This window comes from Drosophila arizonae, chromosome 3 (assembly GCF_054131065.1).
Source record: "Drosophila arizonae isolate 15081-1271.41 chromosome 3, UAZ_ARI_1.0, whole genome shotgun sequence".
NCBI lineage: Eukaryota > Metazoa > Arthropoda > Insecta > Diptera > Drosophilidae > Drosophila > Drosophila arizonae.
The window spans coordinates 9,166,968-9,179,168 of record NC_142923.1 but is presented as its reverse complement, the minus strand read 5'-3'; the positions used below and the strand labels follow the sequence as shown (position 1 = coordinate 9,179,168).

The window sequence follows — 12,201 nt, the reverse complement described above, 5'->3', positions numbered from 1 at the left end:
AAACCTAATTTTGATCCATAGATCTTTATAGAAAGTAGTAGCATTGTTATTTCACGATGCGAAGATTCAGAATCTCTCGACATCTCCCCAATAGTCTTTTAGTCGTAATTATCTTACATTTATTGAGTCTCTCAAACTCCTTGCCAGTGTTTTAACAGGGTATTCTCACACACAAACGCAAGGCAACACATTTAGTCGCTTAAACGAGTGTTATTTTCGTCAGACGTTGACCACAAGGATTTGGAGCAAAAAGTTTCTCATTTAGAGCAGCATTAAATGCTCAGCAAAGGGACAGAATGGGATTTACTTGCTTTGCAGCCTTATGTTGTTGGTTGTTGTTTTTTTTTTTTTTTGACTTTCCTCTCTTCCGTAAACCAAAAATAAACCCTTTGTAAGAGCCTTTGTTTTGCTTTTGGCCAACGCTAACCTCAACTGCCTCACACGCCCCTTAGATGGAAGCCAATAAAACGCCTTTCACTAAAGAAAATCAATTTTCCAACGTCTTTTGTCCGGTCAACTGTAATTATATAGAAGCGCCAGTTGTCGAGAGGGGGCGTGGTCAGACAATTTTGCCTAATTTTGTGCTTGCCTTCTAGAAAATTGATTTCATGTAAAATATTATATTTTGAATATTTGATGAATGTGCACACGGTTGTCGGTCTGTCTCGATTCGATTGGGAATTTCAACTTGGTTGGTGTAAAGGCGAGGGGCAGGGGAAAGGGGCTTATAAGACGTCACACGTAAATGCAATATGACATGAAAATTGTTAATGATATATGAGTTTTTCCATCAAACGAAACTGTCCCGCGTCCAGTGCTATCTAATTGATTTTTCTATCCACCTCTCTCTCTCTCTCTCTCTCTCTCTCTCTCTCTATCTGTCTCTGTTCAATGAGCTTGACAGTTGTGGTTATGCAGGGGAACGGTTTCGTTTTTCTTTCTATGACATGTTTCGTTGATGTGTGCGTTTATAAAGTCATTAAAGGGCCCTAAAACAGAAGATATAGATATGTATGTATATGGGAAAGAAAACTTTATAGATCTCTAGTTCGATATAGCATGACAGAGTTTGTCTTTTATAATTTATTGATTTTTTTCTGCAATTTCATTTGATTACAAATAAAAAGAATAAGAATGGGAATGAAAAGCGGAGAAAAAAAACGTTAATTTCTACAAATTTTCACTTGACAGACGCCAGCTCGGCAAAAGCGTTGGCAGCGTCATCATGGCGCAGGTTATGGAGCCGCCGAGGCTCTTCAACTAGCTCATTGCCCAATGGACTCTGGCACACTCACGTGGCAATTGCCGCAGCACGTGCCGCATAATGTTGCAAGTGTTGTTGTAGCTGGGCTGGCCATCTACCGTTAGGGCCCAAAACAGTGTTTGCCTGGTCATGTTCGGGTTAATGATTGGGGAGTGGCAGTGGCGCGTTGATTGCCCAGTTCAGTTTGTAAATGTCATCCCCACAGCTGCACAAAGTGTGATAAAGGCAAACAGCGCAAAAAGAAAATAAAGAAGAGGCACGGGCCAGATAGCAGAAGCAGTGTAAACATTTAGTTAGGGGAGTTCAAGTGTGCAATAATATAATATAAAAATAATTGAAAATATATATAATTATTAAAGCATCGTTTATATATATATAAAAAAAGTATGAGTTTTAAATTAATATATATAAATGTTTAAAATTAAAAAACGCAATAATAATAATTACATTTTAGTCTAATATATTTTAGGAATGTAAAAAAAAAAAAATTAAAAAATCAAAATATGTATATTTATTTATATATATTATAATATATATTAGTAGTAATTTAAATAAAATATTCCAGGTGAACAAGATATCAAACGCTGCTCAAAAGATTAATATTCAAGATATGCAAATAATAGTAAATGTATAATCTTAATTTATAATATATTCAATTATTAATCACTGTGTTATCAACATATAGAACTCATGTATACTGAATGATAAAAATGTAAATACAATTTAAATATATTAATTAAAGTAAATAAATGATACTTTGTATACTAATAATTTAAAACAAAAGTAAATTAAGATATATAAAATAAAGTTATTTTAAATAATTTATAAACTATTAGAAAATTACAGATTTTCCATATTCTTTACGAATTTAATCTACTTTATTTATTTAACTTTTACTTTAGTTATATTTTATTTTCAAACAAACTTCACTTCAACTTCTATACAACTCCAATTATTTTTCGGATATACCAAAAAGAAAGTTAGTTGAGTTAGCCTTAGCATATAGTTTCGTTGCCCTACGCTCTCAACCGTTTACCATTCGAGTTCATAAATCAAGGGGGAGGGGGGGCAGACAACAACATTGTAGCCAGCCCCGCCAATTAAGTGGCTCAAATATTTACAAACGCCCCAAAAATTAAATATTTTGTCACTGTTTTGTAGCGCCTGCTGACACTTAACCTCAAGACCTGCAAAACCCCCCAACGAGACCCCCCTTCCCATACTCGAATGACACTCTGTCGCACGGTCTGTCTGTCTGTTTTGTCTGTCTTGTGTGTCTTGTGTGTCGCCTGCCAACGCTGATTTGTGGGTGTGTACAATGGGGCGTGAGTAGGGGGAGGAGCAGTTAGTAGAGTCGTCGCGTCGTCGTGGGGGAGAAGGGACTGAAAGAACTTTCAGACACATTCACAGCTGCTCCCATGTGGCTGGGCGCCCAATGTCGCGCAGCATTCATTTACATTCAAATTAAAATGAAACGCCAAAGGAACGCCAAAGCGAGCGCAGACACAATTTATGCCAAAGGGAGCCAAAGTTCTTCACACACTCCACTGCCTCGCCGCCTGCCCCCATGAATTTCGTGTTTGTTTTGACAGTGGAAGTACATGGATCTCTGGCGGCCTTGCTTATAAATTAGCTATGACATTTTGACATGTGCATATAGCATTATGTTCCCTCCGATTATATGGCTGGCCACTGCTCAGATCTTTTACTGCCAGATAGCCTAATGTTTTATTTGTTTCTCTCTTGCTTCATTTTCTTGTGATTAGTTTGTAATTAACTTTGCTGAGTAGATTGACTTTAGCTGATAAAGCAGCTATGTACATTTAGGGGTTCACGCTAGGTGCCAGATAGACAAATGTCGATAACACCTCTTACGTAATTACAATCTACTATATATACATATATAATTTGGCCCTTTTTCAATAAGTTCCTCAGATAATTGTGTTAAGATCTTTATCCTAACGCACATTAAAAGTTAATTTCTTTATAATTGTTGGATGCCTTTCGGAGGGTTGCAGAGCATTTCTCTCTTTGTTTTCCATATATTGTAGTTATCAAAATAATATTTCGTGTGCCTAAGATTTATTGACTGAACTTTCAATAGCTCTTTGGTTACGCTTCATTCACAAGTCTTTGGGTCTGACAAGACGCCAATAGACAGACGCATCATTCATCGAACTGTTGAGCGTGTCAAACGAATTCTCTGGGTTCTGCCTTTCCACAACGAGCGACGAGCAAGCCCAGCGAGCCCAGCGAGTCCAGCGTGTTTTCTCAACATCAAGAATTTCACTTTGAGTGACCATGAAAATGCATTCGTTAAACATTTGTATTCCCCATGCTGCTGTTTTGCTTCACTCTGTTTGTCTCTCTCTCTCTCTTTCCACTCTTCATCTCTTTCTCTTGCTGCCTGGTTTCAATTTGTTCTGCCGCATGCCTCACTGCCAACCAAGGAATTACGCCTATGCGTATGCCCATGCCTCGACTTCTATTTAAGCCCATTTCAGTGCGACTGACTCTGTCCCAGTTTGCCCTATTTTGTTGGAGCAAGGAAGAGTCCTCGGCATGCAGGATATGCTGAGTGCACAGTGTGACGAAACAAGTGCAGACGTGTGAGAAATTCCCACTTTGACTGTACAGGATATTTGGATAGTTAAAGTCAAGTGTTTTTGCTCTGCTTTAAACGTAATTTATGCATATTCTTGAAAATGCTGAAAATTTCACTTGTGTAGAGAGAGTAAATGTTCCAAAATTTATGATCATTTTATGTAAGAGTTTTTTTTTTTTTATTTCTAATCAAAATGATTGCATTTCACTTTGTATTCGTTTAATGAATATTTAATAAATATGTGGTTATTTTTGACTGTGAAATTAAAATTCAACAAAATTAAAAATGAATTTTGAATTTCTTTTAAATTTACTTGTACGTAAAATATAGTTTTTTTTTACATTTTCGCTCTTTTGCATAAAAGACACCCAAAACTTTTTTAATTTCTACTGCCCATGCTTTAAGCTCTTCAACTGCAAGCTTTTCTGTAAAGTTATAAAATATTGCTAAAAGAAAAAGATATTTTAATAAACAACAATTTTTGTTTTGTTTTTCACATATTTAGTTTTTATTGTTTTTTTTTTCTTTTTTTTTTTCATTTAATAAATTTTCTTTAAATATTTTGTTCATGTTTTTTTTCACACTCATGAAACATATTATTTTAATATTTCTATTAATTTTTTGTTTTTGATTTAATAATTTTTTTTATTGTTTGCCAAATTTTTAAATAAGAAATTTCCATATAAGTAAAACTAACTGAAGCGTCTATAAATTTATATGTTAATACTAGCCATATATTATTAATATTATTATTTATATTCATATATATAATTTTATGCTATAGCATAACTAACGTTTAGTGTTTACAGAGATGAAGCTTTAATTTACTGTTTATTTAATTGATTTTTTTTTTTTCGAATTTTGTTTAAACTTTACACTGAGATGAGTTTTCGAACAACACTTAAACACTTTTTACAATATGTTTTAAGCTAAAATTTTCTAACTGTACACGGGTCGAAAATGTTGAAATTTTTTACAACGCAAAAATGCAAGAGAGCGAGAGAGAGTGCCAGAGAGGGGAAGCGAGAAGGAGAGCGCGAGGGAATTAATGAATAACAAATAATTTACAACATTTAGTTAGTTGAGTTTTTTTTTTTTTTCATCTGCTCATTTTCATTTCATTTTTGGATTAATACTGTTTTTTTTTTGGGGCAGCCTCTGCCAGCGCTTAGTGGGCGGGGCTGCGCGAGGCGGGCGAGCCCGCTGTGGGCGGTGGCTGCTGTTGCTGTTGTTGTTGTTGTTGAGCCTGCGCGGGCAACTGATACGGGCTGTAGCGCTGATATTGACGCGGTCGCATATCGGGCGAGGGCGAGCCCGACGATGTCGACGAGGGCGTGGAGGCAGTGGGCGGCGGAGGGGGTGTGCGATTGGCAGCCATGGCCGCAGCGGCCGCTGCCTGCGCTTGCGCCTGCGCCTGAGCGGCGGCCTGGGCGGCAGCGGCCTGCTGATTGGCGCTGGCCAAAAAGCCGGCCGTCAGCTGCGGCCATTGCTGCTGGAACATGTGAAAGGCACCGAGGCCGGGCGGCGGTGGTGCTGCCGCTGCTGCCTGATACATTTGCGGCATCATGAGCTGGGCGTACGGCGAATTGCCGCCAAACATTTGCAGATGCTGGCGCGCCTTCTCGAAGAGCGCCATCGAAGCGGGATCGGCGGCGCCCTGTTGGGCGGCAAACTGTTGCATCAGCGGATCGGGAAAGAGGCGCAGCGGCGAGCGCAGCTGCTGCTCCAGCAGCAGTGCCTCCATTGGATCGCGATCGAAGTCGGTGAGGCGCGACGAGTCACGGAAGCCTTTGGCAAATGGATTCGAGTCGATTTTCAATTTGGTTATCAGCTGATTCTGATACGCCGTCACAGCCGTAAAGACGGTCTCCGAGAAGACATAGGTCTTGTGATCGAGCTCCTGCAACTCCTTCGGATTGCTGGGTATGCTCTGGCCATGCGACAGGCGCACGAGATGAATGCGCGGCTGATAGCGATGCATCGAGTTGAGCACGATCTATGTCGGGTGAGGGAAGAGAAGATGGAAAAGAATCGAACTTTAGTTATGTGTAAAATTTCGGGAAATTATGGTTTATGTGTGTGCTAGTCTCTAGAGAAGTATTTTTGAGGTGCCTTTAAGAATGTCTGAATAGATTGTGATATATGTTTAAATATATATCATTTTATTTTATTTACATTACATTAATACATTATTCTCAAAATCTAAATGACTATTAGGCATGAATATATCTGAATATATGAATATATGTGAATATATGTTTCATAAAGACCAAAGAAGCATAATATTATTAAATTTGTATTTGTATTATGAATATATGGTACTTCATATTTATAAATATATCTTTCCCTTCCTTCCAGCTAACCTTTTCATGTTGTTAAGCACACGTTGCTGATCCTCAGACAATTATCAATCATTTAACACGCGTCTATCGCGCCCACAATCTCAAACAGAGAGATCTTGACACACACTCTTTCTCTCCTCTCTCTCTCTCTCTCTCTTTCTACCTCAATATCTGTCTGTCTCTGTCTGATCTCGCATCTGAACTCACCTGTCCGTTCTTATCCATTTCGTTATTAGTCAGCTTGACCTTCTCGAAGGAGATAACTTGTTTGCGCAGCGCCTCGCAGCTGAAGGGGCTATCCGGATGGGAGTAGAGGCGGGCGGGCGGCGCTGGATCGGCTTTGCCGGCAACCAGCCAAGCAGAGCGATGATATGCATAGCGATAGCGTTTCGAGTCCATCGGTATTATATCCAGCAGCACCGCATAGCGATCGGCTGGCTGGATCTGACGCAATGGCCCAGAGAATGAGACGCGCACCGTGGGGAACATGCGTCTGCAAGCAAAATGATGAAAGGAGGAAAAGAAAAAAAAGAGATTTTATTTAAAGGAATTTCATAAGATTTTCAGTTTGTTATTAATTAAAGTCACAAACAAGTAATTTCAGCTGGGAAATTTATAACCCCGACTAAAAAGAGTGGAAATATTATTATTATTCTGGTTGCTTTCTATTTCTCGATTCTATTTCTATTTTCCCCAGTTGCTGTGACAAGTGCGAACAATAGGTGGAAACTTTTTAGAGCTGACATCCTGTGGCTTTAATGCGCTCGAAGGCTGCGTGTGACATAACCAGGGGACCGCCCTGATTGTCTCTTCTACGTCGTCTCGATGTCTGCTGCGTGTGTGTGTGTCTGTCTTTTCTCTAAGGTGTGATTTTTACAATATCATTAAATAGAGCTAGGTGCGTGTGTGTGTCCCCTCTCACACTCACTCCCTCCCTCTCTCTCTCCCTCGCTCTATCTATCTCTTGGGCCCTTAACTAGTTCACTCTCTGTGTGGTCAGCTGTGTGGGAGCTAGGTGTGGACAACCCGTGGTCATTGTAGCCTTGATTCCTCGCCTGCTGACATGAGCAACGCCCAAATAACAAAAACAAAACCCGAAAAAAAAAACATCACTCGACTGTGGTTGCACAGGTAGATCGCAAAGCAAAAAAATCTTTTGCAATTGTAACCTGGGGACCGGACCGCACACGGCTCAAATGTGTTTCCCTTGCTTTACTTTTATGCATGAAATTTGTGTTGACATTGCAAAAATTTGACATGCCAAGAGCTCGGACTAGATTGATAGAAGGCTAATGATTGACAGAGTAGAAGAAGTTGAAGCAGTGGGCAGGGAAGTCAAAGAAATTGATTTATTTTGGGTGAGTGGATGAGATATTTAGTTGAAAATCAATTTGAGAAAAAGACAATTCGAGTAGGATTTAAAAAAAAGAAATATTTGTGATGTATAATTTTAAAATATTCAACAGGGCGAATGGTCGAGGTAATGTTATAGCAATCGATACATAGCACATGATAGGGTGTATAACATGCATATGACTGTCATTCTTATTAAGAGAGCTGCTCATATACTTTATAATACATATCAAATAAGTTTGCTGCATTCAAATATGAAATACGATTTGTAAAATTTATAGAAAATACAATTTTTATTTAATGAAAACTCGAATTGAATAACTAAAACTTTCAATAATGAACAACATATAAAATTTTCTTTCCATATTATTACAGGTGAGGTGCTGCGAGTCTTATGAGCAAAGTAAATAGGGGAACAAGTAAGTAAAGGAAGTAAATAAGGAAATTATTTAATATGATATCTATAAACCGCTGTCTACTTAATTCTCTAACTAAAACTTTAAGACAAAAAGGTATTTAATCAGTTAAAAAATATTTTAAGACTAAACAGATATTCAATATCTAAAATTAATATTTCATCCAATTTTATATGATATAACATATTGAAAATGTTGCATATTATATGAATTATATAATTAAAGTAATTTAATACCTTTTCATCTAGCTTTTCGCTATTTCAGGATGAAGTAGACAACTGTATATATATATAATATATAATATAAGATTTTATTTTAAGGGATAAATAAACAAACATTTGTATACCTCCCAAAATACCTCCCACTATCCAACTACAGTCTAAACATATAGCTAAAATCAATTGTAATATTATTTTCGCCCTTTTCTCTTGTTACTTTTGCACTTTCTTTCAGTTAACTGATTTGCTTTGCCTTTAAGTATAGCTTGTTTACCCTGTCTGCTAACTGTTTAGCTGATTGTTGTAACTAATAATTATTTGAAGAGTAGCTCTCTCTCTCTTTCTCTGTCGCTCTGTCTCGCTCTTACCTGCCAGTTTTGGTGATAATCATTTCGGTGCCCAGCTCGTGAAAGCGATCCCACAGCTCTTTGGTCTCCAGGTGGCATTGCACCGGCTTCAGATCGTCACAGTTGCAGGAGCCAACGATTTTGGGTGTCTTTTGGACCGGTTCGGGTGTCAGACGCTCCTCGCTGTCCTCAGTGCCGGGCGATTGGGGCGGTGTGGAGCAGCGTCCTTGGCTCGATGTGGAGCTGGTGTTTAGCTGTGATTCGTTGCGACTTTTGTGTGACACACTATTGTTGTTGTTGTTGTTATGGTTGTTATTATTGTTATTGTTGTTGTGATGGTGATGATGATGATTATTGTGATGATGATTCAAGCGACGCGCTTTGGCTGGCGGCTCTTCAGCATCGCTGCAATCAACGACATCCACATCGACCTCATCCTCAACCGAAATGGGACCTGGGAAAATTGGATTGGGTAAATTGAAAATTAAAACGAATGCGCGCAAATTGAATGAAAGTATTGCTATTTAACTGCATTGGAAAACAGAAAAGAAAAGTGGGCAACATGTTGCGGCACCAATGCTGCGAGCCATGTTGCTGACTTTGCTGAATGTTGCGAGCGCGCGCTCTGGATTCTACCTTTCTCTACCTCTACCTCTACTTCTCCCTCTCTCTCTCTCTCTCTCTCTCTCTCTCTTCCTCACTCTCCCAGTGGGTCTGTCTCGGTTTTTGACTGTGGCAGACAGGCCGTCGTCACAATTTCCGCTACGTTTGGTAAATTGGCAATTAAAACAAGTTAACAAAGTCGCTGCAATTGCAATTTTTTCCCAGCTTTTTGCTTTTTTTTTGTGAACTCGTTCAACGACAAAACAAACAAAGCTTCAGAGCCAAGGCAAAAAATTAAAGTTTATTAAACTAACTAAGCTTTATCTATTTTTAATGAAATTGCAAGATAGATCGCTTTATATAAAATTTATTTATATATATGATTTATTTATGTAGTTAAAACAAACAAACTGTGCTTCACTCAAGCTCACGCCCACTTTTCAGCTGCCGCCTCTGTTCAGCTGTCTTTCGTTTCATATGCAAAATCAGCGCAAAAATTTTGTCTTTGTTATTTTATTTTTTATTTTGTTGCAGCTTTATATATAACAATATTAAATTTGATTATTTATGCACATGTTTAATAAATATTTCATTTTGCCGTCGCTTATCTTTGCGCCTCGTTAAAAAATTAATAAAAATTTAACATAATTAACAGGCTATTGTATTATTAAGTTAACTTTAAACTAAGTTAACTTTTTGCTCAACTATTTTATTATGCCTCAGCTAGTTTTAATTGCACTTGCCGTCGGCTGCTCTAGAAACAAGTTTTTTTTTTCGATTATATTGTTTTGTATGGTTGTGTTAATTGTTTATAATAATTTAGTGGCTGAACTATAGAGTTTTTTGTTGTTAGCTTTGTTGCTTGTTTATTTTGAGTGCTTTTTGTTTGGGTTTGAAGTTGGTTTCATACGAAAATTGCTTGGGAATTTCATTATTAAGATCAGCTTCAGGTATTAAGCACTATAAATGATTGAGTAATGTTGCAGTAGCTTTAGCTTATTTATCCGTCGGCTAGTTTTTATTCAATTTTAATCTGGTTTTCTTAGTTTTTCGTTTTCCTTAATGGCTGTATTTAATTTATATATCCAGTCTAGCTAGACATATGAATAAATGCCTGATAAATGATTTATCTAGTCTTGAGATCAGATTTTCCATGAAGCTAATGAATTTGATGTACTTTGATTATCATTTCAATATAACTTAGTTCAAGTTGAATCTGCTTATGCTGAAGTATATGGATACATATATAAAGCAGGATGAGTATTTTCGATATTCATAGACCAATATAGACACCCTCTATAAGGAGCTCCCAGTGTTGCCCTATATGATTTATAGTTTTGTCGTGCTCTGAATTACAATTGGAAGTAGTCTGAACATGCTTTTATTTACAATAAATGGAAATAGCTGATAAGATTTTTAACACTAAATGCCAGTTAAATATCAGTTTAGCTGTCAGAGCTTCCAACAATGTCGTTTTAAAATTAAAAGTAATTGAACTACCGTTGAATGCTTCTTAAAGTGTTTTGTTTAAATTGAGCTTGAAATTGCTAGCAGAATGTTTGCTAATATGATATTTATATATCGTATATGCTCATATATGTTTCTAATTTATATAATTAGACATTTATAATTACAAAATATATATAAGATTCTTGAATTCCTTTCAAATTTCCTAAGCTTTGAGTAGTCGACCAATAGGGGAATATCTCATATCCATATATAAATACTATATCCTGCTGCTTCTAGTTCTACCTCTGCTTCTCTTCTCTTCTCTTCTTCATCTTTATTTTGTTCTCTTTCTGTTCAACTTACTTGCACTGCGCACCGAGGACTCGCGACTTGAGGCATCTTCGCGTGCCATAATCGCGGCTATGGAGAAATCCGTTGCTGAGCCGGCGGCACTTTTGTTGCCAGCCGTTGTTGTTGTTGTTGGCGTTGCCGTGGCTGCATTGCTGTTGTTGTTGTTGCCGGTGGGTGCAACGGGCGGCAGACCGCCATTGCATAGATACGGATGCGAGCCAACAAGCATTTTGGTAGAGCTCTTAGCTTTAAGCTTTTTATAGAGAATTGCGAGATAGAGTTTTCGTAGCTAAATATGATTGAACTTGAATTTAGCACTACTTAAATCAAACTTATTGCATTGTTGTATATATATTGTAATTGTAACTGTAAATGCAATACATATGCACGCACATATAAATACACTAGAGCACACACGTACACATGTACATATACACGGACACACACACACACACGGAGACAGTGTGTTGAGCAAGTGTTGTTACAACTCACGCGAGTTTTGAGTAAAATGCAAAAAATGCAGCGCAACGCGAATTGAGTGTGTGCGCTACGTAAGACAGGCGACGACGAACTGAATTGTGTGTTGGAAATTTGTGAGGGAACGTGTTGTGGCTGCGAAAAAAAAGCAACCAGCAGCGGCAGCGTCAGCAGCAGCGACGAATGGCAGCGGGAAACCAGTTTTCCAACTAACCATACAGCATGTGAAAGCGAGATGGATGCATATACTGCACAACCAACTGAACTTGCACAAGTGCGAACGGGCAAACAGCAACAGACGCAGCGAATTCAGCTGGAACATATTCAACTCATATTTGCTATTTGAGCGCAGGGGTTGCGGTATGGTGTGTGCGCAAGAGCGTGACAGCCATTAGGCGTACACATGTACGTGTCGCCTGTCATTGCACTCGCACGCATGCGCTGCCGCGAACTGAGTGTGGCTGAGTGGGAGTGAGCAGCGACGGCGTTGATGGCCACTCAGCGGTCGCAGCGCTGTGCTGAGAGATGTTCTTGCTGGCTGCGACGTCGACGTCGTCGTCGTCGTCATCGTCATAACTCATTTACAATTAAAAATGTCGGCGCTTTAGCGTTCGTTCTCGCTCTAGCACACGTTGTGGCATTTATGAAGTGCAAACGTTTTGCTTGCGGTTTTTCATGTTTCCTTTGTTGTTGTAAGTATTCGTTATTTTTTGTTAGTTCGGGGTTTTAGACAACTTTTCGCCGTTGTCGTCTCTGGTTATCTCTGCCAGGCTGTT

General features: G+C 38.4%; 1 protein-coding gene and 1 long non-coding RNA gene across 2 annotated transcripts in view; one reads left to right on the top strand and one right to left on the bottom strand.

Annotated features, from left to right (window-relative positions):
* Positions 1-12,201, top strand: part of LOC149269642 (uncharacterized) — a 114,050-nt gene that overhangs the window by 59,197 nt on the left and 42,652 nt on the right. The window contains exon 2 of the long non-coding RNA XR_016269061.1: positions 7,940-7,983. This is a non-coding gene — a long non-coding RNA (uncharacterized LOC149269642). The remainder of the gene's footprint in view (positions 1-7,939; positions 7,984-12,201) is intronic.
* mid (midline) lies at positions 4,119-11,231 on the bottom strand. Its single transcript, XM_018004779.2, has 4 exons — positions 10,961-11,231; positions 8,567-8,999; positions 6,419-6,704; positions 4,119-5,865 (listed from the first exon to the last, which is right to left on the bottom strand). The coding sequence occupies exons 1-4, from the start codon at positions 11,175-11,177 to the stop codon at positions 5,038-5,040; spliced, it is 1,764 nt and encodes a 587-aa protein (XP_017860268.1). The 5' UTR covers positions 11,178-11,231; the 3' UTR covers positions 4,119-5,037.

Bases quoted from the DNA above. Each gene is read 5' to 3' on its own strand.
- mid (XM_018004779.2), bottom strand. From the start codon at position 11,177: ATGCTTGTTGGCTCGCATCCGTATCTATGCAATGGCGGTCTGCCGCCC. The intron at 9,000-10,960 runs GTAAGTTGAACA...CAATTTTCCCAG, and splicing joins GTCCTCGGTGCGCAGTGCAA to GTCCCATTTCGGTTGAGGAT. The intron at 5,866-6,418 runs GTGAGTTCAGAT...CACCCGACATAG, and splicing joins AAATGGATAAGAACGGACAG to ATCGTGCTCAACTCGATGCA.